This window comes from Propithecus coquereli, unplaced genomic scaffold (assembly GCF_000956105.1).
Source record: "Propithecus coquereli isolate 6110/MARCELLA unplaced genomic scaffold, Pcoq_1.0 Scaffold75, whole genome shotgun sequence".
NCBI lineage: Eukaryota > Metazoa > Chordata > Mammalia > Primates > Indriidae > Propithecus > Propithecus coquereli.
Genome location: NW_012153618.1, coordinates 2036451 through 2064213, shown reverse-complemented (window position 1 = coordinate 2064213; position 27763 = coordinate 2036451). Strand labels below are relative to the sequence as shown.

At 47.6% G+C, this 27763-nt stretch overlaps 1 protein-coding gene across 1 annotated transcript; it reads left to right on the top strand.

The window, feature by feature from the left end:
- The first annotated feature begins 817 nt into the window (after positions 1-817).
- On the top strand, positions 818-24455 carry ZNF862 (zinc finger protein 862). The gene is made up of 8 exons (XM_012662066.1): positions 818-1010; positions 7167-7278; positions 8658-8762; positions 10304-11001; positions 12485-12662; positions 19463-19567; positions 19946-22060; positions 23681-24455. The coding sequence occupies exons 1-8, from the start codon at positions 987-989 to the stop codon at positions 23854-23856; spliced, it is 3513 nt and encodes a 1170-aa protein (XP_012517520.1). The 5' UTR covers positions 818-986; the 3' UTR covers positions 23857-24455.
- Positions 24456-27763: the final 3308 nt, after the last annotated feature.

Genomic DNA, 27763 nt, shown 5'->3' with positions numbered 1-27763 from the left:
GCTGCACCTCCATGAACTCATCTAAACCTAATTACCTCCCAAAGAGTCCATCTCCAAATACCACCACATTGGCATACAACATATGAATTGAGAAGGGGGGACACAATTCAGTCCATAGCATCTCCTTTACCTGGCTAACTCCTACCTCTTGTTTTAATTCAGCTCACGTACCACTTCCTCAGGAAATCCTTGACTAGCCACCCCTATATCCTCCCACCATTTCATTCTAAGGTACCAAAGTGTGTTTCAATTAGTGTCTGTGCTTACTTCTTTTGTTGTATTTGTTTCTTTATTTTGTAATTGTCTATTTCTGGTCTGTTTCCCTAATAGGCTATGAGTTCCTTGAAGGCAAGGGCTCTGTCTCATTCAATCGTATACTCCCAGAACCTAGAACAGTGCCTGACCCATGGTAGGCAACCGATGCTTTTTGAATGAATGTAAGAAAAAGCATTGCCCTCTTTGATTAGATAAAACCTGGGACCTTGAAGGTTAACATTGGCCCTACGAATTCGAGGGAGCAGAATCCCATAGCCCCATTAGAGCGCTTTGCCCTAACTGCAGAGTGCAGGAGAACGCCTGGGGACGTTGCCTAGTAACCATCGCCGGACAGACCGGGGCAGCGACGCGGCGTCCAATCAGAACCCCGCATTCTGGGAGCCAATAGCAGCCTGGAAAGCCGCTTACCGAGGCCGGACTACATTTCCCGTCGTGCTCCGCCGCCTCGGGCTAGGCGGCTGCCGTAAAGCTGTTCTTTGGGTACGACGCTAGTCCCAACTCAGCGCATCTCCCGGCTCTGTCAGCGCTACCGGCCCCCGACGTGGTAGAGCGAAGTTCTTGGGCAGCGCTCCGTTCCCGCCAGGGCGCCCTCCCCCTTCGGGAGCCTGGGTCCCCAGTGGCCGCGGCGGCTGGACCTCAGGCCAGGCCGCGGGGGGAGGGGGCGGCCTGGAGGCAGTGGCGGGGTGAGCCGGGCCACTGAAAGCGGGGCCATGGAGCCCAGGGAGTCGGGGAAGGTAGGACTGGAAGGGCCCTGGGGCCGCCCACTCCCCTCCCGTGGATCGCCGATCCGGGCTCTGGCGAGGCGGGGCGGTTCGGGCGGAGGCCCCGCCGATGAGCCAGCGTTGCAGGGAAGGACCCGCCCGCTCGCTCCCTCTTTCTTCACACTTTGGCGGCCGCCTCTGGGAGGGTGGCAAAGAGAGGAGCGAACGCATCCGCTCTGCGTGTCGCGCATCCTCCCGGCTCCCCTCCCTCCCCGGGGCTGGCCAGCGCCTTCTGGCGAGTGGCCGCTCTGTGGATGCCAGATTGGGTAGCTCGCAAAGTGGAATGAGGCGAAAGTGCTTCCCGTTTCCCTTCACCACCTTCGGCGTTGTGAGGAGGCCAGCTTGTTTTAAGGCTTTGAGACTGGATAGGACGCTGGCGGGAGCCACAGGGTAGTAGGAATCGAGAGACGGGGTGGGGCCTTGGCCCTGCCTAGATCCTCCTTCCTAAAAAAGGACTGAAAAGAAAAAGAGGATTATCTACTTCGTGAAGTATCTGAGCATTGCTTAGAAGCATATTTCATAGATTTTGCTTCAGTCTTCAGGTGGGGAGGAAGTGCTTGTGGGTAGAGTTAAGTGGGTTTGACAGGGTTGCTGGAACTCCCAGGCAGTGCCAGCAAAGACCAGTGTGGTTGTAGGCACACTGGCTTGGAGGCAGTGTCAGCGTCTTAGGAATAACATCTTTCTGAGTGTTCTTTGCTGCCAATTCTTGAAGATTGTTTCTTCTTTGGCGCAGAGAGAATTCTCTCAACAAATGTTTTTCAGTGCTTATTGAGTCCCTTCTTTAAAAAAAATGTCAATAAACGTTTGTAATCTGTGATTTGCATGGAGTGAGATGCTGGGTGTACAAGGATAAATAGGAAAGGACCACTTTCCTCCAGAAGCTGTCCTGCAGCTTTCACTTCAATACCTTGCACAAGCCTGGAAGGGTTGTCCCACAGCAAAGGGAGAAAGAATAATGAGGTAATTTTGATGCTGTACTTGTTCCAGGGAAGACTAGGAAAGACTCTGAATTACAAAAGAAGTTATTTGTTGCTCGAGCATCTCTTCCATCCTCCCTTCCCTCCACAAGCTACAGTGGTGCATTTTCCAGACACAGCAACCTACAGAGTACACAGTCCAAGACAGTAAAGCTCGACAGAACCTAAAGAAAGATTAAAGGTGAACTGCGTGCCAGCCTTATGTTAAGTACTATGGGGATACAAAAAAGTAAAGGAAATGGCCCCTTACCCTTTGGTAATATCCCCAGATTAGTTAGATTGAACGTGAATTTGGATGAGGAGGAGCAAAATGTAGGGGGAATGAGGGTTATAAAATATTGGAATTAGTGATTTGAGGTTGATTTCCAAGATACTGTGTTCAGTTGTAGACTTTCTTAGCTTTTAATGGGAGAAGAGAGATACAGTCATGTGCCGCATAACTTCTGTCAATGAGGGATTGCATATATTACTACAACAATGGTGTCACATAAGATTATAACGGAGCTGAAAAATTCCTGTTGCCTAGTGATGTCTTCATGATCCTGACCATGTATAGGCCTAGGCAAATGTATGTGTTTATGTCTTACTTTTAAACGAAGTTTAAAAACAATTTTTTTTAAATAGAAAAAGCTTAATAAGGATGTAAAGAAAAAAATTTTGTACAGCTGTACAATGTGTTTGTGTTTTAAACTAAGTGTTATTACAAGAGTCAAAAAGTTTTAAAAAATTACAAGTTTATAAAGTTATAGCATGTTAAGGTAAATTTACTGTTGAAGAAAGAAAATTATTTTTTTAATAAACTTAGTGTAGCCTCTAGAGTGCTGCCCATTTCCCCTCACCACGGTTGGCGTTGCGAAGAGGCCAGCTTGTTTTCAGGCTTTGAGACTGGAAAGGACGCCAGTGGGAGCCAAAGGGTAGGAATGGAGAGGCACCGTGTGCAGTGTTTGTGGTGTTGGTACAGTCTACGGCAGTGTCTTAGGCCTTGGCACTCACTGACTCACACAGAGCAACTCCCAATCCTGGAAGTTCCGTTCGTGCTAAGCGCCCAATACAAGTGTACCATTTTTTGGTACTGTATTTTTACTCTACCTTTTCTATATGGAGTTGCTTAAATACTTACCATTATGTTACAGTGGTCTACAGTATCCAGTATAGTAACATGCTGTTCAGGTTTGTAGCCTAGAACAATAGGCTATACAACCTCAGTTTGTGTGAGTTTACTCTTTAATGTTCACACAATGACAAAATTGCCTAAAGACGCATTTTTCAGAAGGTATTCCTGTTAAGTGACACATGACTGTACAAACATTTTGGGAGGCAGAGGATAAATTTGATGTCCTTTCAGGTCTAACCACTAACTGAAACCTCTAGGGACTGGAAATTTCACCTTCGATTGGAATCTTGATTGCAAGGTGTCTCAAAAAGGTGCTCACCCTTCCCCAGTATATCTGCTTTCTAACCTAGGAAATGAGGAAGTTACCCAAAATTAAAGTGATTACAGAATGAGCTGGCAGTATAAGATGCATTGTGAACAAGTGATAGTGATGCAGGCCTGGGAATAGCTGTGCTATTCTACCGCTGTGTTCTGAACATCGTTATTTATTTATTTTTTTGGCTCAAAACTGGGAGACTAGGGGTCCTCTTGAGGTAGTGGCTTGGTCTACTACTAGAATCTTCCTTTGGCACTATTTTGTGATCTTTATTAATGAAAGGCAACCTTGGGCCATTGGATTGAGTGTGGGATATCTTGCCTGTCATTAGCAGAATAATGGATAAAAGTCAGACTTTTCCCCATCACACTTTGTCCCATTACGCTCTTTTATTTTCTTCACAGCCCTCATCACTATACAGAATTCTCACATTTATTTACTTATTTACTTGCATATTTGTCGACTTTACTCTCTGTTATATCCCCAGCTAGAACAGTGCAGCAGTTCCTGGCATGTAATAGGTTACATACACCAGGAAAGAATGGCTCATAAAATACCATTGCTACAGGAACTCTTTTGCTGCAAGGCATGGGTGCTTTGAAGAACACTGCAGCTGACACCTAATGTGCCCTCCTAGGAGACTGGGTAGTTGATGTTTCCAATAGGAGTCTATATGTACTTGTTTCTGTATGTACTTACTACCTCAACATTTCTGTTTCCTAGCCCTCTCTGTCTTTCCCGTAGAAGTGATCACGGCCCTCTCATTTTTCTTTGAACACAACTCTATTACTGCACTTAGATCATAGTGGTCTATTACTTCCAGATGGATTTTACTCTCTTTTTTTAATCTCCCTTCATATCTTTAGATCACCATGTACCAAGCACTTAGAAGAAACACTTAAATGATAAATATATATTGAGTGAAAAAATGAATGAAGTGCTTATTGAAATACTTTCAATATAATATGTTGATGGGGAGAAGGTGGTGTTAGTGGAGGGGGTTTAAAATAAGCCAATCAGAATAGGTTTCCTGAGGGCCAGGCTCTGGGGGAATAGAAAGTCTTCCCTGCTCAAGGGAAGGAGAAATGCTTGGGTGATGATTAGGAAATCCCTTCTGAAAGAGATGGAATGCAAATTGGAACTTGATGAGTGGGTAGACTCTGAGTAGGTGCGGGGAGAGGGAATGGGCAGTCAGGAGATCTAAAGACCAGGTGTGTAGAGAGAGGAAAGGTGCAAGATCTGTTTGACTGCAATGCTGCTGATCTGGCAGGAGGAGAGAGTCCAGGTGGGGTGATACATAGAGCTGAGATTAGGAAGATGGGTTGGATTCCAACTGGGGGGACTTCTTTAGCCTGAGGAGTCAGAGCCCTACCCTGTAAAGAGTGAGGACAGCTAAAATAGAACATCTGGAGATAATTCTTTGCATTATACACAGAGAAGGAATTCCTCTTATTCAAGTAGATTTGTGTTTTCTTTACGTTGCAGTCACCTGGAATCAGAAGGCTCTTGCCATAATATTGCTTAGGAGAGGTACCAGGTGTTAGTGTAATCACTCTTGCTGGGAAGACACTTCGTTATGCAGACGTTCAGTCTCAGCTGTACTCCTTACTGTGGAGCTAAAGTGATGGGTCCCTTGGCCTTCGTTATGCCCACCTGTACGTGCTAGGGGAAGGGTGGGTGTGAACAGGGAGCCCTGTTTGTCCTTAGTCACAGTGTTTTAACCTGCCCCGATCTGAACAGGTTGCCCTCTAGTCCTGGTGTACAACTGGCATCCTGCATCTGCCTCTAGCATAATCTCGGGGTTCCCTTCCCCACTTCTCCACATTAGTATCCTTAGGCTCTATCTGTGTAGACCCCTTTCCTGTTTGACTACTTTTGGTGGAGCCCCTCCTCCAATAGGTTTTGGAAATGTTAACATAATCACACTTTGCTTTGGAAGACACTCTAGAGAAAATAGTTTTTTAAAACATACACGTTTGGCCATACAATTTCATTTTTATTTTTAAAACTATACATTCATACATATTCATAGACAAAAGACTAGAAGGTTATACACCAAATGTAACAGTAATTCTTTTTCAATGAGGGGAATGTGGGTGATCTTAAAACATTTTTTTCTGTTTATTTTTATCGTCTAAATTTTCTTTTTTCCCCATACTTTTTCAACCAGTCAAGCAAACAGCACTGATCTATTGTCTAAATTTTCTGCAGTGAACATAAGAAAAATACTCAAATTATTTTTCAAATTTATGATCGCGACTGATAAGAATTATCTATATAGTTTTTCTTAAGAAGGACCTACTACTGAAGTTAAAATAGTTATTTCACCTATTTTATTTTTATCTTTTTTCTTAAAAGATGTGTTGGTATATTTCACCTGTTTTAAATGGTGTGCAGCCGTTTCCCAATATGTTATTTCTCTTTGGGGTGGGAAATTTATGTTTTATTGATAATTTTATTTATTTTTTATTTCTTTGACTAGGTGATAAGTTTTCATGGTATAAAATTTAAAAAGATAAATTTATTTCTGACTATATTTCCTTTTCTGATTATTTCTTTTGTAACTGTTTCATGGCTGCAATATCTTACCTCTCTGATGGTATTTCTTTAAGTTTTCTTCTCTATGCCTATTTCATTAGCACCCTCCCCCGCCAATCTATTTTGCTTTCTATAGTCCCTGTTAGCACCTTTCCTCAAATGTCTGGTAGTCTAGTCTGCTAACATTTAACAGTGGAAGACCAGAAAGCTGGGAGACTGACAGCTGTGAGCACACGGAAGAGGGAGGGCTTATCAACTCAGAGCCTCTGCGTAGGGGAACCTGGAGAGGCATTTCTTGGGAACGGCTTTCCCCCAATTCTTATTATTTCAGCCTATCTGCCTTCACTCTCAAGCCAGAGGTTTCCCTTGTTGCCAGATCCTGAGCCTTTCAAGGATTTAGTGGTGTAAATTGGATTGTTTCTCAGCTTTGCCCACTGCCGGGTGAGGTTTCGATTTCCTCGATCTGCTCAGTTACTACTTTTTCATCTGCTTTTCAGTTTCCACAATTGTATTGCTGGTGTCTACTTGTTGTGCTCCCGATTGTAGTAGGTATTTTATTGGGTAGGGGGTGTCTTCTTTTAAATTCACAGGGAATAAGCAAAATTAAATGGTACTTGTTTAATCTTCCATCTTGATCCAGAACTCTCCAAAACACTTTCTGAACTCCTATACCCAACAGAGCTTCTTCGTAAGCCACATGGGATATAGGTCTCAGCCCCAAAGCTTTGCCTGTCTTGGTCATTGACTTTATCCATAGACACAGTTCTAAATTACCTTCAGCTATTTCTAGAAACCACACATCTTCCTGACTGAAGATTTTCCATTCAAGAGTTTATAAAAGAATGTACCAGAAATTGTTGCTGAGCCTTGGCAGAGAAGTAATAGGTGTGTGGGAGGCATGTGAAGAACATGCAGGGAGAGGCTGTGAAATTCCTGAGTTAGCCTTCTTCAAGGCTCTGGTTGGTTCTAGTGTGTGGCACTTTCTAGAAGAATGAGTCTCAATCTCAGTGACCTCCACCCAGGTGGTGAGAAAGAGGTGGGGTGTGGGGCATGTATGTAAACTGACAGTCCCCTCAATCTGGTATATTCCCAGGGTAGGGCTGCCCTCAGGTGGTTGAGAACGCTGATGTGGAAGATAAATCTGAGCAAAAAGTTGCTACTTCGCTGTCGTTTTTCCTTTTCAGGCTCCTGTGACGTTTGATGACATCACAGTATACTTGCTCCAGGAGGAATGGATGCTGCTGAGTCAACAGCAGAAGGAGATCTGTGGTTCTGACAAGCTGGTGGCACCACTGGGTATGGATTCCTGTCCTTGTCCCCACCACCATCAGTCTAGACCAGCACACCCAACCTTATCCGGGCCAGGACATACTGGAGAATTTTCTGGAATCCTATCATTTTTCTAGGCATCCTTATGCCACTATCTGCTCAATCCCATATTTAACTTAATTGCATGCAAATTCACATGCCACCCTATCTTTTTTCCTTTTAAATTGGTCAAGAGAAGTAGGAAAGTCTGGCACAAGTCTGGCTAGACCTTGAGGTCTGTCTCCTGGGTGCCTCAGGATACCCCAGGGTGCCAGAAGGGAAATGGCCTATAGATTTGTAGACCATAGGACATTGGAGGTAGGAAGTGGTGGTGGAAAGAACTTCAGGTTTGCAGTGTGGAAATCTGGCTTCAATCCCAGCTCTACCACTGGATACGTGAGTGCCCTTGGCCTTTTTAAGCCTTGATTTCCTTCTTGTTAGGGTTGTTTTAGAAATTTAGTGAGATAAAACAGTTAAAACTTTGCATAAATATAGGTATTTTTTATTTTTTCTATTTCCTGAATGTTCTTTTCTCTGCTTCTTTGGGTAGACTTTCTGCACCAAGGACAACGATGGTTGTATTTCAACATGTGTGTGCACACATATGTACTGTTTGCTGATTTCAGTTCGATAACTGTCTACCATGCTTTCCTTATTTCACCTTGATCCCTACCTAAGGCATGGTAGGAGCAACAATCTCAGCTTTTTGTGGGTGGAAGAATTGGAGCTAGTTTGAGTCATCTTCCTGTGCCTGCTAAGGTTTGGAAACCACTGATTCTTCTAAACCAGAAGTTGCAAAGTAGCAGCTCATGGGCCAGATTTGGCTCACAGACTAGAGTTTTGTTTTGCTTTTTTGGCTTCCACTGCTTTTGTTTGGCTTCTTAAAAATATTTAAGTGAGTTGCCAATATTTAACCATTGGGAGTTTTCACATAAATATGGATTTCTGGCTTCTCTTGACAAACGGGGCCATGCAGCAGCCTTCTGGAGTTGAGTAGAGCCTGTCCCCTTTATGCAGGACCAAGTCCTCTAGGTTGTTGCAGCCCCCCAGGTCCAGCCTGGTTTCCTTAGTTATATTTTTGGGCTGTTCCCTCCCACCATTTCGGTTTGTGAGCCTCTCTCTTAACCGTCATTTTCTTACCTTTTTAGCCTTGCTTGTACCCTTGTTCCTTTCACCTAGTCCCCCATTCTTTTAGGAGTCCCATGGATATCCAAGTTTCTAAACCACAGCACTAAACCATCGAGATTCCTGCTTTCTTCCTTGACCTGTTATCTTACCATGCCGAGAGGATGCCACAAACAGATGTCTCCTTAATGTTGGGACGTGGAGCCAGGCCCTCACAGTGCTTTTCTCTGTTCCTGACTCAGGACCAACTGTTGCTAATCCTGAGCTGTTCTATAAGTTTGGGCAAGGACCAGAGCCATGGCTAGGCAATGTCCAGGACCAGAGGAGTCTCCTGGACCATCACCCAGGTGAGTGTGGACCTGCACCAGAGGTGGGTGCTCAGCTGGAGAGGGAGCAGGTGCGAGGACCCCAGTCTCATCCTCTGTCCTCTCTGTTCTCTACCGACACACACAACGAATGCAGCCAGTTGTCACCTCATCGAAATATACACGCCTCTCCCAACATCCTTCTCCAACCTCTTGTCTCCCTTTATTTTATTTCTACCTGAGAGTTATGTTTATTTATATAAGTTCCATTAAAGCATGACGTTGTCTTATTTACCACTGTATTCCCAGAGCCCAGAACAATGCCTGGCACACCACAGTTGCGTAATAAATAATCAGTGAATGAATGAACAGCTGTCTGCTGAGTTCTAGGGATTTATTTTTTCCTTCCTCCTTTAATAAGCCTCTCCTGTTCAGGGGTTGCCTTAGCTAGAGCCAGGCCAGGTGGCATCTTGTCATTACGTAAGATGACTGAATTAACCCCGCCCCAACTAAGGGAGAAGAGGGAAGCGGGGCATGAGATCCCGTATGAATTGAATCACGAAAGTTTGCTCTCCCTGATGATTTCCCTCAGGTGGAACACGAGGAGCTCTAGACTGCTTTGTGACTCTGTGAAGAATCACAGACACTAATTTGTTTTGTTCCATGGTTCCTTGCTTGGCTCTTAATTTTAAGCCTGCTGACTCTTTATTAACAGCTTTGTACTCTTAGGGTATTACAGTGTTGTGTCTACACAATAGACCAGTCTTGGTAGCCTGGCTCACAAAATGTTGAGTTCTTGGCCACTGGGCATCTGCACTTACGTTGGTGCGTAGAAAATGGTTCCAGGAGACTTAGAGTCGTCTGAGCTGCGTTTCATCTTAGGAGTAAGTAAAGAAACTTCTCGTTCAGCTTGAAGAAGAATCCTAATGAGGTCATAAAAATTCTTACCTCTTTGAAGGGTTGTGATATATGGGAGGAATTAGACTTGAGTTTCTCTAGAGGGCTGGATCAGCTTCCAGTACTTTTGAGGTAGAAATGCTCAAAGATGATTACAGCTTAAGGAAAACTATCTAGGGACCAAAACTGTCGGCCCAGGCGTTAGGTAGTTCTCAAAATGCAGATGCCTTTGTGTCAGGCCTACTACTGAAGGGGATTCCTGCTGAGCAAGGAGTTGTGTTGTGCGACTTAAATGACCTTTTTTAACGCTGTGTTCTATTACGTCAATGTTCTTATCCATAACTAAGTTTTGGCCCCTGAAGATGGTGCTGCTATCTCACATTTTCGTAGATGAAATTGCAAAAATCTTCTTCTGGCCATGTGTATCTGTTCTTTGAATAAAAAAAAAAAAAAAAAAGGAGGATTTGCTTAAAGCCCATCCCTTTGACTTTCTTCTGGATTAGGTGAGGCACGGCCTGTGGAGTTGGAGGGACTGGAATCCGAGAATTCAAGTGGAGGCCGTGTCGCTTTTGTCAGAGTGTGCACTTCTCACCTTCCATGTGTGAAATATCTGACAGCCCCATGAGTTGCGGTGGCTCTAACCATAGGATTTTAAAGCAAATTCCATTTGTCTCTTTTCTCTAAAGGAAAAAACCAGATGGGCTACTTGGAAGAAATGGATGTGCAAGTTCCTGCCAGGGAGAGTAGACGATACCTCCCGCCTCAGAAGAAAGCCTGCCTTTCCCACTTCAGTACGGACAGTGGCAACATCGAGGGAGACTGGACAGGAAGAAGCAAGAAACTCCTAAAGCCCCGGTCTATCCAGAAGTCGTGGTTTGCGCAGTTTCCATGGTTGATCATGAACGAGGAACAGACGGCTCTGTTTTGCTTTGCTTGCCGGGAATACCCATCTGTCAGGGACAAACGGTCAAGATTAATAGAAGGTTATACAGGACCATTCAAGGTGGAGACTCTCAAATACCATGCCAAGAGTAAAGCGCACCTGTTCTGTGTCAGTGCCTTGGCAGCAAAGGACCCTGTTTGGGCAGCCCGTTTCCAGAGCATCAGAGACCCACCTGGAGATGGACTGGCCAGCCCAGAGCACCTCTTCACTGCAGATTATCCCATGTTCTACACCCCAGGGCCTCTGGGAGATTTTGGTAGCATGGCTGAGCTCCTGCCAACCTCAAGAGGTGAACTAGAGGACCCTGGGGGGAATGGAAAAATTCCTGCCTTGTATCTAGACTGCGTTTCAAATTTGAGGCAAAAAGAAATCACTGATGACATCAACAACTCTTCAAACATTAATGTTTTATGTAATGATGCTGTTGAATCCTGCAGTAAGGTAATACATTTGTGATTGCTGTATCTTACAGAGAAGGATTATGTACTGAGAATAACATTGCATAACAATGCTGGAAAAGAAGAACAATAGCAATACTCACTGTTATCATTATAATGTTATCATAAGCTAATATGCTTATAATGTACTAGGCATTGTTTTAAGTGCTTTACATGTATTATCTCATTTAATTCAGACAACTCTATTATTATTATCTCCTTTTTGCAAATAACAAAACATAATTACTGCAACAAAGCATTCTAACTTCTGATATAACGGGAACAATAATCTTCATTCAGAATCCAAAACAAACACAGAACTCTGAGAAATAATCTACAGAACTCTAAGAAATAATCTACAGCCACAAAACAATGACAGAACTCTTAATCAGTATTTGTAAAATTTCAGCTTTAACTTTGGAATCATGTAGGACTTTTAAACATTGCAAGTTTTTTCTCACACACGTTGTTCAATGTAATGTTTCTCACGTTGCCGTGAGGCTGAGAGAGCAAGTGTTATTAAACTCATCGTGTTGGGAGAAAACTGAGACCTGAGGAAGTGACATGTCCAGTGTCCAAGAGCTGTTGTGGTAAATGCTGGACTCTGCCAGCGCCCTTGACTGCCAGCCCGGTGCTGTCCCTCCACTGCCCATAGCACTGCCAGACCTGGGTGACTCTTGTGCTCACCTTAGGTTTATTTTGTAATTATCAAATTCATTGGAAAGTTGGCCTCTGAGGAAACTTTAATTGGAATTTGTGAGTAACTAGAACCCTCCCCATTTCTTACCTATGGCATACAAGTGGGATTTTACTGTAAGTCATTTTTAATACCCCCTCCAGGGGTCCGGTGGGGATGGCTCAGATGTTCCTCATAGCTAACGTCGTAAGGAATCTGGCTCAAGTTAGTAAGCTTAAGTTTTTCCAGAATGCAGGAAAACAGTGAAGCTCATTTCTCTTCATGTTCATGTTCCTGATATTTTTTAGTATTAGAAAGTAATAAATAGGTCTAACCTTTTATAATTGGAATTCCTTTAGCAGTGAGGCATGTGTAAACCTATTCACTGACTATAAGCATTTTTAGTTCTTTTTGACCACTTCTTCCTTCCCATCCCACTGGGAAATCTTAGCAGGTGCTCCTGGAGGCAGACGGTCACCTGTGTGGTCATGGATGAGCAGAAGGCACTGCTCTTAGGACTCTAAAGACAAGGTGCAGTCACAGGCTCTACTGAGATGCCTGTTTTTTCCATAGGTTTTTATTTCCTCCTGGGAGATCTTAGGCTCCGACTGAGGCTCATTTGGTTTTTGCCTACTAATTCTCAGCCTCATGAATTTGATTCTGTGACATTCATTGGATAAACTAATTCCTCAGAGCGCGTCTGGGCTGCTTGGTGAGCTTCCCAGGAGGAGTAGGTCTTAAGAAGACCCCTGGAAGTGTCACGCAGGCATCAGACTGAGGCGTGCCAAGTGACTGCTGCTCTTTGTTGCAGGACCTTTCTGAAGAGGGGCTGTTGGAGGAGGTCCCTGTGGTGTTAGAGGAGCTGCCGGCGGTATTTGAGGATGTGGCGGTGTATTTCACCCGGGAGGAGTGGGGCATGCTAGACAAGCGGCAGAAGGAGCTGTACAGAGACGTGATGCGCCTGAATTACGAGCTCTTGGCATCCCTGGGTAAAGACTCCTGGAGACTTTTATTCGCCATCATCATTTGACTTGGGAAACCCACAGGGCAGCTGTGGCTGGTGGTCGTCGTCCCGCTGCTGCCCTCTCCCTGTACACAGGCAGGGAAGGTGGTATCTTCTGTCCCTCAGAACCCTCCCTGCTTCAGGTTCTTGTATCACCTCTTCATCCATCCACTTGTCCATACATCCGTCCATCCTCCACCAAATATTTATTGAGTACCTACTCTGTACCAGCTAAACACAAATGAGCCAAGGTCTCTGCTTTCAGGGGGCTAGCAGATTTGTGGGAGAGGCAGACATTTTAATAAGAAGCTATGAAATAATGCAGTCTCCCATAACAGAGCTTCTGGAAGAGTACGCTGGGGGTACCGAAGAGGAGGGTATGGCAGGAGGGAGCAGAAAGGCTTTCTAGCATAGGAAAGACTTTAACTGAGTTTGAAACCAGAGGAGGAAGGGCATCAAGACATGGCAGAGACAGGGGACAATGTGAACACAGCTGTGGAGGCTAAAGGGCTCCGAGTGGATCCGCCCTTCTGTCTGTGCTGCTCAGGGCTAAGGGGCCTTCATCCTGCCCAGGTGCCTGCAAGGGGTGGCAGCCATCAATGTAGGGGTCACTGGGTTTGGACTTAGGAGGACCATGAGGGCAGTAGTGGTTACTACTGTTTCAGATAGTGTTCTCATCTCCTGCGTCTGTTTCTTTTTCTTGCCTTTGCCTCTTCCTGGAAAATACCCAAAGTTCTTATGTATTAATAGCATTAAGCTGGAAAGACAACTTTTCATCTTATAAAGCTTTTATTTATTTCTTCACTAACATACATTATAACAGAAACCTTGCAGAACAGGCTGCTGCACGTAACTTAGGAGTTCCAGGAGCAACCTGTGTCATAACTTCTGCAGAACAAGAAGTAAGAATATTTATGATTTAATTGATGTCATATCCCCATCTTTACACTGCCCTTTTGGGTGCAGCTAAGATCTGGATTATCTTCTAAACATTCTTGACCTATATAGGCGTTTTCATCATTGTTCATAATTTTTAAACACCTCCCCAAACATTCAGAAATGACTTAATTATTTTGTAGCGCCAGAGGTTTTGTAATCATGCCCTAGGTCCAGAGTGTCCCTTCAAAGAGCATCACTGTTCCTACTGTGCTGAAAAGCAGCGAGAATGAGGGGAAAATTCATTTGTAAAAAATGCACACCTACTTAGAAAATGTTGGGTTTTCCTTTAAAGTAACCAGCAGTAGCGACACATGCGCTCTGGAGCCCCGCAGACAGCTGAGAAAGTAGCTGCAGTCAGTGTTGACCTCGTGCTTCTCCTGCAGTGTGCTTGTTCCCTCGGGTTTCGTGTTTTGGCAGAGCATAATCTAAGCATTTTGTCATTTTTCTTTTTAATTTAAATAAGTAAGGAAGTAGGGAAGTCTTAGCTAACTAGGTACAGTTCAGTCTTGGTTAAGTCTTATTTGAATGCATAAAAAATATAATCAGAGGAGGGGGACTAATTTTGCTTGCCGGTCAGAGGCAGGAATCAGGAAGGCTTTATAGGGGGTGGGCGTGGCCTCTTCAGTTGACCAGGTGTTTAAAACGGGTACAGGAGTCTAGAAAATGAATTATGTGTGTGTGATTCCTTTTAGTGACTATCCTTTAACTGTCCCCCAATTTAAACAATTTTTCATGTTTGAGATACAAAAGCATTTTAAAGAGCCTGGAGACTGTAACCATGGCCCAGCATAAATGATCTGTATGCTTAAAAGTGACCTTTTAAAAGGCATCAAGCCAATAATTGGAGTATAAAATAGCGTTGAAACACAGTGGAGAATCTCCAGTTATGATTTTTACTTTGGCTGGTTTTTTATTTTATCTCCCACACTCCCCTCCCGCTTGACAAATGCTTTAAGAGTTGAAAACTAAATATTTTGCATTATCTTTTAATTATATTTTACAAGTAGAACTTCTCCTTCGAGTGAGCTCTATTTATTTATTTATTTATTTATTTATTTATTTTTTGAGACAGAGTCTCACTTTGTTGCCCTGGCTAGAGTGAGTGCCGTGGCGTTAGCCTAGCTCACAGCAACCTCAAACTCCTGGGCTCAAGCAATCCTACTGCCTCAGCCTCCCAAGTAGCTGGGACTACAGACATGTGCCACCATGCCCGGCTAATTTTTTCTATATATTTTTAGCTGTCCAATTAATTTCTTTCTATTTTTGGTAGAGATGGGGTCTCGCTCTTGCCCAGGCTGGTCTCGAACTCCTTGAGCTCAAACAATCCGCCCGCCTCAGCCTCCCAGAGTGCTAGGATTACAGGCGTGAGCAACCGCGCCTGGCCAAGTGAGCTCAATTTTTGAAAAAGAAAACCTCAGTCATAATTTTTGTGGTCAAGAAAAGCCCTTTTCAAAAATCTTTCAACTATTTCTCAATGTTTTTTTGTGTTTTATCTTGAAACACTATGATCGCGTTGTACTGGGTGTTATAGGAATCCTCTATGTTTTTCCTGTGGTAGCTTTTTTATTCTTATGTCTAGAAATAATCAGTGGCTTTTGCCGTTGTTGGCGGAATCCAGTTCCTTGTGGTTGTAGAGCCGAGGTCCCTGTTTCCTGCTGGCTGTCAACCAGGGAGCGGCTCGGCCCCTAGAAGCTGCTCTCAGGTCATTTCCGCGGCGTCTCCTCCACCCTCAGGCAGCAGCAGTGTGGAATCATCTTGTGCTTTGAAGCTCTGACCTCGCAGTCCGCTGCCAGCCTGACAACACTCTCCACTTCTAAAGGGCTCCTGTGAATAGGTCAGGTCCACTGGCTGAGGTCCCTTTGCCATGCAACTGAACGTGATGACAGGGGCCACCTCTCATCGTCAGCCTTTCTGACACATCCTGGGTGGGAGCAGCGTGGTGGGTAGGTGCGTAGAGAGGTGCAAGAGAGGTTTTGCCTGGCATGTGATCTGATACCAGCTACCTGGAACCGTGATAGTTTAACACTGACTCTGCGGGTGTGTTTGTGGGTTCTGCAGACCCCTCGGCCACCAGGACCTCTCACTTGCAGTTGCCTTGACTTGGGTAAATGTCTTCTCTGGCAGTCTGTCCTATACAGGCTCCCTCATGGGAGCATCACACCAATAGATGGCGGTCCTGGGCACAGTCCCTTTAAGATGACTCCAGGCCTCTTCTCCTTCCCTGCACGGCCCTGTCTGGACCAGGGAAAGCACTCACAGATCTTTGCCCTGACAAACCCTGGGAACGCAGGCCATGCCCAGCACGGCTTCTCAGGTGCCATCAGTCAGCGTCTGCCACGTTTAGTCTTTTCCAGGCCTGGATTCAGCTCTAGGGATAGGTCAGGTTAGGGAAAGAGAGCATCCTACCCTCCCCTGGTTGCGGAGAGGGACTCACAATACACTTGGCAGCTCTTTCCAGAAACATCCCTGATACCCAACTTCATGACCTCTTCCGTTTCAGCTTTGACTTCCTCTCAGTGGGTGAGGGCTGGGCTCATGGCAGCAGTTTTTCAGCCGTCCTCGTTCCAAGTTGCGCTTTGGTGGTCTAGCTTTGGAATGTGAGATGGTTGGCTCCTACTTTTTTGTGCTAAAACAGGCAGACGGAATCACACTTTAATATCCCGTTGCATATGTTTATTGCTATTCCTGATTTATTGATTTTAGATACTATCTATTGATTCCCACTGTGGAAGATGGAGATTTGGCCCTCTTACATCACCTGGGCCCCTTCTCTTCCCTCCATCCTCTCAGAGCAGGTATATCACACTTTCTTGGTTAAATCAATGTAAATTATTTGCCTAGTTATGATTGTGCATTATTTACTGCTAAGCAAGTATATTATGATGATGTTTCCTTCATTGCAGGGCTTCTTTTCCCTGGAATTGGAATTTTTTCTTTTTTCTTTTGCTAATTTTCTATACTCTCACCAGTTCTTTCCAAACTCTGCAGAGGAATTATAAAACTCCCCTGAGGAGTCTTTTACACATGGCCAAATATCCTGTGATCGCTCAGTTTCATTCTTTTCCTGAAGACATCCCTCGCTGGGCCTTCCCTTCCTCTGCTCTGTGTAACCGGGTCTCTCTTTAGGCTGGCTGCACACCTGTGGCTTTAGTCTTGCCCCCATTTCCTGGGTCGGTCTCTTCTTCTTTCATGCTTTATATCTTCATTTTGTTGGAGCACATCTTTTAATAGTTTCCTAAGAGGGTGCAGGGGGGGACTCTTTTTTAGACTCTGTATATCTGAAAACATAACCTCACGATTGATAACTTGGTCGGATAGAATTCTAGGTTGGAAATAATTTTCCTCAGCATTTCGAAAGCATTGCTTTTTTAGGTTTTCTGGTGCCATTGAGAAGTCTAATGCCTTTTAATGCCTGAATCTTTGAACATGACTTTTTTTCCCACTACAAAAGCGTTTTTTTTTTGTTTTTGTTTTTTGTTTTGTTTTATTTTGAGACAGGGTCTCACTCTGTTGCCCTGGCTAGAGTGCAGTGGTGTCATCAAAGCTCACTTCAGCCTCAAACTCCTGGGCTCAAGTGATCCTCCTGCCTCAGCCTCCTAAGTACCTGGGACTAGAGGCGCATGCCACCACACCTGACTAATTTTTCTATTTTTTGTAGAGATAGGGTCTCACTCTTGCTCAGGGAAGCCACTCCAAAAGCTTTTAAAATTGATTCCAGTGTTCTCAAATTTTTAATGATATCCCTTGATGTGGGCGTTTTTTAATCTTTTGTTCTGGATATCTGGTGCTTCCCTTCCATGTGGAAACTCGTATTTTTCAGTTTGGGGAAATGTTCTTGTATTATTTCTTCTATGGTCTCTTCCTATGTATTTTCTCTTTTCTTTCTTCCATAAATTCCTATTAGTTAGATATTGGACTTCCTGGATTGAGCCCCTAGTTTTCTGTGTGTTTGTTTGCTTCTTTCTTTCTCTCTTATTTTCTGCTTCTATCTTCTACACAAGTAGTATCGTGTACTACTTTCTTGGAGATTTCCTCAATTTTATTTTGCAACAATGCTGTTTATTTATTTTTCATTCTACTGGGTTTTTTAAGTTTCTTAGCACTCTTATTGCTCTTTTCTTGGGTGGCTGTCATGATTTTTCTCTCTGGTAATATTAATTCTCATTGTTTTGAAGTTTTGTTTCGCTCCCTGCAATATTCTAGTTCCTCTAATCCTCTTTCCCACTTATTTTGGTCTCCTGTTTCATGCTAGAGGCTTTTCTTAAATAATTCTCTCTAGGTTCATTCCTCTGTAACATTAAAGCCTTAAAAAAACAATTGGAAGCTTTGTGCATGTCTGGGACACACCAAGGCATCAGTTTCATTTTTGGGTGATCAGCAGCAAATCTGTTGTCTCACTGAGGAACCTGCAAAAGTCAGTATCCACAGGTCTCTGAGGGGAGAGGGAGGGGCAACTCCATTGCCCCAAAGAATACTCTCCCCGTCTCCTGCTTGGAGGGTATAACAAGCCCAGCCAGCATGCTTGGAACTGAGTGCTGCACCCCTCAGTCCGTAGGTGCCACACTCTCCTTCACCTTCCACTATACCCAGCATGCGGGCTCTGCAGCCTTCCTGGTTAGTGTTTTTGTAGCCTCAGTCTCTGTTCTCCTCCCGGGTGAGGTGGTGGTGTTTCCTGGTTTCCTGGAATAGGCAAGAGGAGCTGGGCTCCAGCAGGTCTTCGTGCAGACTCTGAGCTCCCTGCTCCCCCCGATTCCTCACCTACCACAGGCTCCCACAGCTGCTACCGCCGTTTCTGAATCTTTCTGGGATTCTGTGGTACAAACCATCTTGCTTCTCCATGTTCCCCCGACAGGCATTTGGTGTTCAGCTCTGTTAGTTCTTCTCTTTTACCTCCTTCCTTCTTCCAAAAACGTATTAGCATTTCTAGTCCAATGTTTCTGTTGTGCTCGTGCTTCTTTTTATTATTATTATTCCTTTGCTCTCATTTTAGAGATGTTTTAAGAAGGATATATGTTCAATCTACCACACTTGAGCAATTTACTTATTTATATTTTTATTAGTAACAAGTATACAGATACACACATATACATATGTGTATAGTCAATATAAATATGTTCAAGGGATCCAAAAGATGAGTGGTGAAAAATGATCTCCCTTTGACTTTGTCCTTCACTTCCTTCCCAGAGGCACTGACAGGTTGCTTGCGTGTCCTTCCAAAGAAAGTTTACACACACATTCACATAGACACATACAAAGCATGTAAGTAGATAGTAGTGGGTTGTATCTTAAATAAAGGAAGCAATTTCTTCGCATACCCCTGGACGATATCCAAAGACACAAGTCTGTGTTTTCATTGGAGTTCAGGTTCCATGGCAGGTGGTAGATACTTTCAAGAGGCGTTGCAAGTGCCCCGTCAGGTAACCCGTGTGGTTGGCTGCCTGCTGTGGGTGTGTGCAGGGGGCCAGCTGTGGGTGGCACGTTCCGCTTCCCATGTGGCTGTCTTTTTCATCCCTGCCTTCTCTCTCCTTATGTTTTATCCCCCGTGCTTCTTCCTATTTCCGCCCTTCCCTACCCCTGGATGCATCTTGCAAGCTTGCGGCCCCCATGGCTGGCCCCCGAGCTGAGGAAGCTGTCCATCCTGGCTGAGGGGCTCACCTTCTCCTGGCCTCCTCTTTGGCACTCTGCTCATGTGTGCTCTCGGCCTGCCCCTGGCTGACTAGCCTTGATCAAGGACAGAACCCAGAGGCATCCCTGTATATTTCAGGGGCCAGGTCTAGTCTGAGGCGGGCTACTTGACTTGATGGTGTATAGCAGTGATATCAGCAAGACTCTTCATTCCTGCAACAGGGCCTGCGGCTGCCAAACCAGACTTGATCTCCAAACTGGAACGGAGAGCTGCGCCCTGGATCAAGGACCCGAACGGGCCAAAGTGGGGGAAGGGTGGTCCTCCAGGTGAGTCTAGGCCTACTGAGTTCTGAGGGCACGTGCAGGGCCCCCGGTAGCTATGGCAACTCATACAACATTACTTCAGCTGTGCTCATCCCATACCTGTTGTGTATCTGGTGTCACATGATCCCAGGGTAGCAGTGGGGACAGAGAGTGGGAGAAGAAACCCGTAAGAATTAGTAGCAACTGCTGGGGAGCCAGCCTGACTTTCACTGATAATGGGGAGGGATTTAAATAGGAGCCACTAATGATCTCTGGAAAGGTGGATCCTAGTCATCTTTGCTTTGCGTAAGGGGTACTTAATGAATTTGGGGTTATCTTAGCTGAGAGAAGACTGCAGAGTTCTGGGCAGCGGAACCAAGCACAATTTCATTTTCTCCAAAGGGAAAAAGAAGATGGTGGCTGTTGGAGAGGTAGACACACAGGCCTCGGCTGTAGACTCTGCACTGCTTCCAGCTCCTTCTTTGGAGATGTGTACCTCCTACTGCGGCTCCAGCATCTGTGAAGTAGAAGTAGACGGGCCTAGGAAAATCAAGAGGACTTACAGACCCCGTTCGATTCAGAGGTCGTGGTTTGGGCAGTTCCCATGGTTAGTAATTGACCCAAAAGAGACGAAGCTCTTCTGCTCAGCTTGCAAAGAAAGACCTAATCTCCATGACAAATCATCTCGTTTAGTCAGAGGTTACACTGGGCCTTTTAAAGTGGAGACTTTAAAATACCATGAAGTCAGCAAAGCACACAGGCTCTGTGTCAACACTGTTGAAATCAAAGAAGACAATCCCCAGACCGCCCTGGTCCCAGAGATCTCCAGCGACCTCATGGCGAACATGGAGCACTTTTTCAATGCCGCCTATTCCATCGCTTACCACTCAAGGCCCCTGAATGACTTTGAGAAAATCCTGCAGCTCCTCCAAAGCACTGGGACCGTGATTTTAGGCAAGTACCGAAACCGCACCGCATGCACTCAGTTCATCAAGTACATCTCCGAGACTCTGAAGAAGCAGATCCTTGACGATGTCCGGAACTCCCCCTGTGTGAGCGTCTTGTTGGACAGCTCCACTGACGCCTCTGACCAAGCCTGCGTGGGGATTTATGTCCGCTACTTGAAGCAGTTGGAGGTGAAGGAGTCATACATCACCCTGGCCCCACTCTACAGCGAGACAGCGGACGGGTACTTTGAGACCATTGTTTCTGCCCTGGATGAGCTAGACATCCCTTTCCGGAAGCCTGGCTGGGTGGTGGGCCTGGGAACAGATGGCTCAGCCATGCTGAGCTGCAGAGGAGGCCTTGTGGACAAGTTCCAGGAGGTTATCCCCCAGCTGCTGCCGGTCCACTGTGTGGCCCACCGGCTGCACCTGGCCGTGGTGGACGCATGTGGAAACATCGATCTGGTGAGGAAGTGCGACCGGCACATCCGTACCGTCTTCAAGTTTTATCAATCCTCAAACAAGAGGCTGAACGAGCTGCAGGAAGGTGCAGCTCCACTGGAGCAGGAAATCACCCGCCTGAAGGACTTGAACGCTGTCAGGTGGGTGGCCAGTAAGAGGCGCACACTAAACGCACTCCTCGTGAGCTGGCCGGCCCTCACTCGGCACCTCCAGAGCGTGGCAGAGGCTGGGGGCCAGGTTGGGCACAGGGCCAAGGGCCTGCTGAAGCTGATGAAGGCCTTCCACTTCATCAAGTTCTGCCACTTCCTTTTAGACTTCCTGAGCATCTACAGGCCCTTGTCTGAGGTGTGCCAGAAGGAGATCGTGCTGGTTACAGAGGTGAATGCCACGCTGGGCCGAGCCTACGTAGCACTGAAGACCCTGTGTCACCAGGCAGGGCCCAAAGAGGAAGAGTTCAATGCCAGCTTCAAGGATGGGCAGCTCCATGGCATCTCCTTGGACAGACTGGAGCTGGCAGAACAGCGGTTCCAGGCAGACAGGGAGAGAACAGTCCTGACCGGGATTGAGTACCTCCAGCAGAGGTTTGACGCAGACCGTCCCCCACAGCTCAAGAACATGGAGGTGTTTGACACCATGGCCTGGCCAAGTGGGCTTGAACTTGCCACTTTTGGGAATGATGATATTCTCACCCTTGCCAGGTATTTCGAGCTCGCTCTCCCTGGAGGATACAGTGAAGAAGCTCTGCTGGAGGAGTGGCTGGGCCTGAAAACCAATGCCCAGAACCTGCCGTTCTCCATGCTGTGTAAAAATGCCTTGGCCCAGCACTACCGCTTCCCCTTGTTGAGCAAGCTCATGGCCGTGGTAGTCTGTGTGCCCATCTCCACGTCCTGCTGCGAGCGGGGGTTTAAGGCCATGAACCGCATCAGGACCGATGAGAGGACCAAGCTCTCCAATGAGGTGCTCAACATGCTCATGATGACAGCTGTGAATGGCGTGGCAGTCACAGAGTACGACCCCCAGCCCGCCATCCAGCACTGGTACCTGACCTCCTCAGGCCGACGTTTCAGCCACGTCTACGCCTGTGCCCAGGTGCCAGCCCGCTCCCATGAGAGTAAGTACACATGGCAGAGTTCCTGGATGTGGGAAAACAAAGCAAGACAATCTTGTCTTCCCAGTCCCGTGCTGAGCCAGAGATCTCATCAAGTCAGCCAGCAAGATAGGCTTGGTCTGCAGTGCTTGTGGAGGTCCTGTAGTGTGCCCAGCCGTTTGTTCAGCCAGTGCGACCTCGATACCTGCCCTCCAGGAGCCTGTGACCCAGCTAGAGAGAAAAGACACACACACTCCAGGCAGTAGGGCATACTACGGAGAGTGCAGACTTCTGGAGCTTGTCTGCCCAGGTTCAACGCTGGCTCTGCCCCTAACTCACAGCGTGGCCTTGGGCAAGTCAGTCTCTGTGCTTTGGTTTTTCATCTGTCAGTGAGTGAATATACCTAACGCACTCGGAACGATATCTGGCAAGTATAGCAAATGGCATTAGTTAAACACTAAGACCACCACTGGCAATAACTAGGAGGCTGGCCAGGCTGGGGCAGCGTCATCATGTTCTAAGTGGGGCAGTGTGGACTCTGGGCCATGCAGGAATTTTCCAGAGAAAAGAGGTCAGCCCGGGTCAGCGTGGCTGTGGAGGAGGTAGCCGTGCAGGAGGGCCGGGCGTTCAGGCCGGAGTCGCAGAGCAGGGCAGAGCAGAAACAGCCTGGCTGGGTGGGAGGGCTTGGGTCAGGGACTCACTTGAGTTGAAGTTATATCAGAAGGGAGGGCAAGTTGCTGAAAGCCAGAAACAAATTTTCTCTCTTTGAGTAGTCACTGAAAACCAAAGAAAACACACGAGGCACTGGGGTTCTCCGGGCCATCCTTGTTCACTTGACAGGGGCAGAGCAGTGGTTTCTCTCTTTGGCGTCTTCTTCTGGCTGGTCTCCTTCCTGCTGCTTCCACGCCCATTTCTTTCCTCCAGTCCTGCAGTCGTCAGCAGTGGGGCTGGGTCTCAGGGCTGACAGAGGCTTCGTAGGAAGCAGCGTGGCGCTGCAGCCACAGTTAGGCTGGTGGGGTGAGGAAAAGAGACAGGGAGCGCCAAGAGGGAGGGTGCGATGACTCTATCACCTGTGCCCTTGTTAAGTGCGTTGTTCCCGGCGTCCAGCCCTGTAGGAAGAGGAAGATGACGGCAGCCACGCCCTCGTGCAGGGTGTTCTCTCCATAGGGACAGTGGGACTTCTACAAACACTTTATATGATAACGCCCCCCTTCCCAGGCAGGGGCTCTCAGCCTTGACACTGTTGATCCCGGGGCTGGGTATTTCTTGGTCAGGGTCCTCCCGGGCATCGTAGGAACTTTAGCAGCATCCCTGGCCTCTACCCATTAGACACCTGCTGGATGCCAGTAGTCCCTCCCCCTTTGTGACAATCAAAAACATCTCCAGACATGGCCCCCAGGGCAGACATATGGCTCCTGGAGGGGAGCAAAATCTCCCCGGTTGAGATCTGCTGTCCTAGGGTAAAAGAACAGCAGAGTAGGAGCACGTAGGGGCTTGAAGAGCAATCCCAGCCCATCTTCAGTCTGTTCTGCCACGTTGTCTTCACTGAGCAGCCCTTGGGGCGAAGCTGGACGTGGAAAGGGCCATCACGGAAGGGGCCATCGTGTGCTCGGTCTAATTGCCATTCTCCTTCCTCCCTCACAGGTGCGGGGCTCAGGAAGGAGGAGCTGGGCGCCCCCTGTGTGGAGGGGTCTGGGACCCAGGAGCCACCCATGCTACCCTCCAGGGAGGCGGTGGAGGTTTGGAAGGACTGCATCCCAGAGCCTTCCGGGAGACTCCTGCAGCCCAGCACCAGCCGGGGGGCCGCCGGCATGTCCTGAGGGAGAGGGATCCTTGCCTTGGAGATGCCCCTGTGGTCATGGGGCCAGCCGTCTGCAGATGCTAGGCTGCCCTAGAGTCTTCCTTTCATGGGGACGCTCTCTAAGCACCAAAAGTGGGCAGTGACAAGGTAGTCCGAGGTCACATCCCAGAGAGGCAAGGGAGGAGCACAGCCCATTTCCCAAGGCCCCTCCAAGCACAGCAATGCCTCACAGCACGTAAATGTGCTAAAAGGTTCTTATCTCAAGTTCATTTTTAAGGTGCTCCAGGAAATAATCCCATCATGAAAGATTTCACCCCCGTTCTGGTGGCGAGAGGACTTTTCTGAAGTGGGAGAGACTGTTGAGGTAGGGGCTTAAAGCGGCACCCAGCCCTCTGGACAGCCCTGGGGAGCATTCCAGGGAGGCTGCCCACAGCCTTAGTGGCAAGGGGGAAAGGCCACTTTGTTAGGGGTAGAGGGCAGCCCCGTTCTAGGGACAGCTGGCCTGGCTGCAAGAGCTCCTAGGAGTCTTGTTCTGGGGCCTCTCACCCTGGCTCCTGTAGCCCAGGTGGGGATCTTGCATCAGAGAATTCCTCCATCTCCTCCCAGGGCTTCCTTTAGGACAAAACAAACACAAAGCCTTTGCTAGAGCACTCGGGAGAGCTTCAGTTCCCCCAGCTCCTGGACGGGGCAGCCAGTGCCCTCCGTGTGGAGCCAGGTGCTTCCCGCGCTGGAGCACGGTCCGACCCGTGATCCTCAGGAGTGGACGGGCCCACGTTGGAGTTGGGAGGCTCGGGTTGCAGCCCCAGTTCTGCAGCAGGCAGTGGGTTGACTGTGATTAATCCCTTCCTCTTTTCTGTGCCTCAGTTTCCCTCTCCATGGAGTGGCAGCAGAGAATCCAAGTGCCTGCTGACTCCCCGTCTGCCATAGGATTAGTGAATGAGAGAGCCTCGAGCTCTTTGAAAGAAAGACCTCCGGCCTGCACAGTGTGGACTTAGCTGCCTTCAGCCCCTGTCCTCCTCCTTAGTGGGACAGGTACGAATTTGCCTCCAAAGCCCTTATTGTGGTAAGAGGCGCTCTCCAGATGTACCATGTGCGTGACAGTCTAGTCCACTCTTCTCCAGGTGGCGCCGGGGCCTCTGCATTGGAATCGTTAGTGCTCCACGCAGGTGTGCGGAATCAGATCCCGGCACCAGGCTCAGTGACTGGGGGTTTCCAACAAGCTCCCCCAGGAGCCGTGGGCACACTCTAGCCTAAGAACCAGTGCCCTAGGCACTGAAGGGCGTCTGGAACTACTGCGTTCCCAGTCCCTGTCACCCCCTCTTCCTGTTCAGCCTAAAGTGAAGCACTTTTCCTTCCAGGGGTCGCTCAGAAGCTGCTTCCTGGGATGGGGACGATTGTGTCTAGGTTCCTCCACCCTTAACCACGGGTGGGAAATGAGTTATATGAGCAGGAAGGGCTTCTCTGCCCCTGCCTCACGCTTGTTTTAAATAGGCAGCAAGGAGGCATCCCAACCTACCTGGCTGCTGGTCTCCAGGCGGGTCCCTGCCCTGCGCTGCAAGCCCGTGTGATCAGGCCCCTTAACCAGCAGTCTTCCCCTTCCCATTCCCAGAAGGTGCTGGAAGCCCCTGGGACGCTGGCATCCAAGCACATCCCCATTATTGCAGATGCCCTGGTTCCCGACATCCCCTTCCCATCCCCCCACCCTTCGTACTTAGCCTTAGCGCCATTGCCCGCCTGTTTTTCTCAGCTCTAGTCAGGAATTCCTTTCTCACTCCCTGCCTTTCAAGGGTGGAAATGTCCCCCAGCCTAAAGGGTCTGGGGGTCGCAAGGGCACCACTTCCTGTGGAGCTGGAGCTCTGGGAGGTGTTACTGTCTGCATGGCCTCAAACTCGGGAATTTGCCCCAGGTCAGGTGCCGGGGGCGTGGATGGGTGGAATGGGATAGAGAAAGGCCTTTTAAAGGGGGCCTATAGCCTCCTCCTCGCAGAGGGATTCCAAATTGAGGTGATGTTCCAGCAAGCACCCTTCCCTTGGTGTGGCCTCTTCGTCCTTCGAGAACCCCTTGGAGCAGGAGGCCAGTGCTGTGGGCGACCCTGTCGCTCCCTGTAGGAGCAGTTCTGGAGCTGAGGTAGGAGCCAGGGACGTGCCCTCCTGTCTCCACGTCAGTGCGCTCTGAGGACCCACCCCATGCCTTCCTCAGGTTGTGGAAAAGTGGGTCCCCTTGGAGCAGGGTGACTGAAAATGCTATTTATTATAGGTATTTGCACTACCCAGTTTCTTGAGGGGCATGGGCCTGCTCCAGTTCCCCTTTGTCCGCTAAAGGCAAAGAAGGAAGACAACTGACGTTTTTGTTCAGGACCCCAGGGTGGAAACATGGTGAGCGCCTTTACCAGAGCCCCGCTGCCCAGGCTGGCCTCTGCTTTGTTTAGACAGAGGCTGGCTGTGTTTTAAACCCTTGCTGGGGAGGTTTCCTGTTTTTGCCCCACAAGAAGACAAGTCGCAAGGCACTGGGAGTAGAAGGAGCAAGCGCCCTCCCCTGGCCAGAGTCCTGGCTATTGTGCCCCCTGCCCTGCGCCTGTAGTCTTGCTGGCATCTCCATGTGCATGTCCTGGCATCGCTCCCGCCCTTTCTCCGATGACTGATGCCCACTGGGTCTGACATTCCAAGTAACCAGCATATAACTGATAGTTTGATTCCAATAGCCATAGAGACTCTGGGTGGGAGTGCGGGATCTCAGCCGCCTGTCCTGGCCAGGTACCCTAGAGAACGTGACCACGCTCCAGACCTTTGCTTCTTTCTTCTGCAAAGGGGGACTTCCTAGGGTGCTAAGTACTGATCAGGACAATGTGGTGGGGGCCAGTTCCCTCATGTAGGTGTCTGCTTAGCCAAGAACACTAAGGGTGACTGGCCCAGGGACATCCTTCCTCCTCTGGTTTTGAAGATATACAAACGAGGTTTAAAAAACCATGTTTGATTCCAACCTTTTGCTATCTGAATAAAGCTGAGTTTATTTCAACAAATGTGTCTGTCCTGTATATCCCTAAGCAAGACCCAGGAGATTGGAGCTGATCAAAGCTAACTAGATCTCCCCTTTTTCAAGAGGAGATAAGGCCAAGAACAGGGATGGGCAGAGGAAGTATGCGTGTTTCACCTTTGTTTCTGTCTTTTGGTGTCTTTCCTCTGTGATCCTTAAAAGTGAGCTAAATTTGTTTTGCCAGTGAGAGTTAGGAGAAGGTAAGAGCGTTTGGTGAGAATTGTAATTAACTACTTGGCTGCCTTCCTTTTTTTTGTTTTTTTGAAACAGGGTCTTGCTCTGTTGCCCAGGCTGGAGTGCAGTGGCAGGATGACGGCTTTCTGCAACCTCGAACTCCTGGGCTCAAGCAATCCTCCTGCCTCAGCCTCCTGAATAGCTGGGACTATAGGTACGTGCCACCACGCTCAGCTAATTTTTAGAATTTTCTGTAGAGACAGGGGTCTCTCTATGTTGCCCAGGCTGGTCTCAAACTCCTGGCCTCAAGCAATCCTCCTGCCTCGGCCTGCCAAAGTGCTGGGATTACAGGCGTGAGCCACTACACCTGGCCCTTACTTTTATTTAGCACTTCACAGTTTAAAAAATGTCTTCACTTAACATTATCTCATTTGGTTTACTGGGGATAAAAAAGCCAGACTTTCAGGGAAAAAACATATATTTCCACCTGTCACTCCACAGAGCTCCTTAAGGCCCAGCTCTTAGGATCCCTTCTGGAGCCAGGTCAGTGAGCCCAGTGCCTCCACATCCTTGGGGCAGCCTCGCTCTGACAGGCCCACAGCAAATTGGCAGAGACTCGCAGTACAACTGGATCTCTTTGGTTGAGGAGACTCAGTCTTATTTGAGTGTGTGTTTTCTTAAAGAGACATGGAAACAGCGCACTGAATCAGGGGCATAGG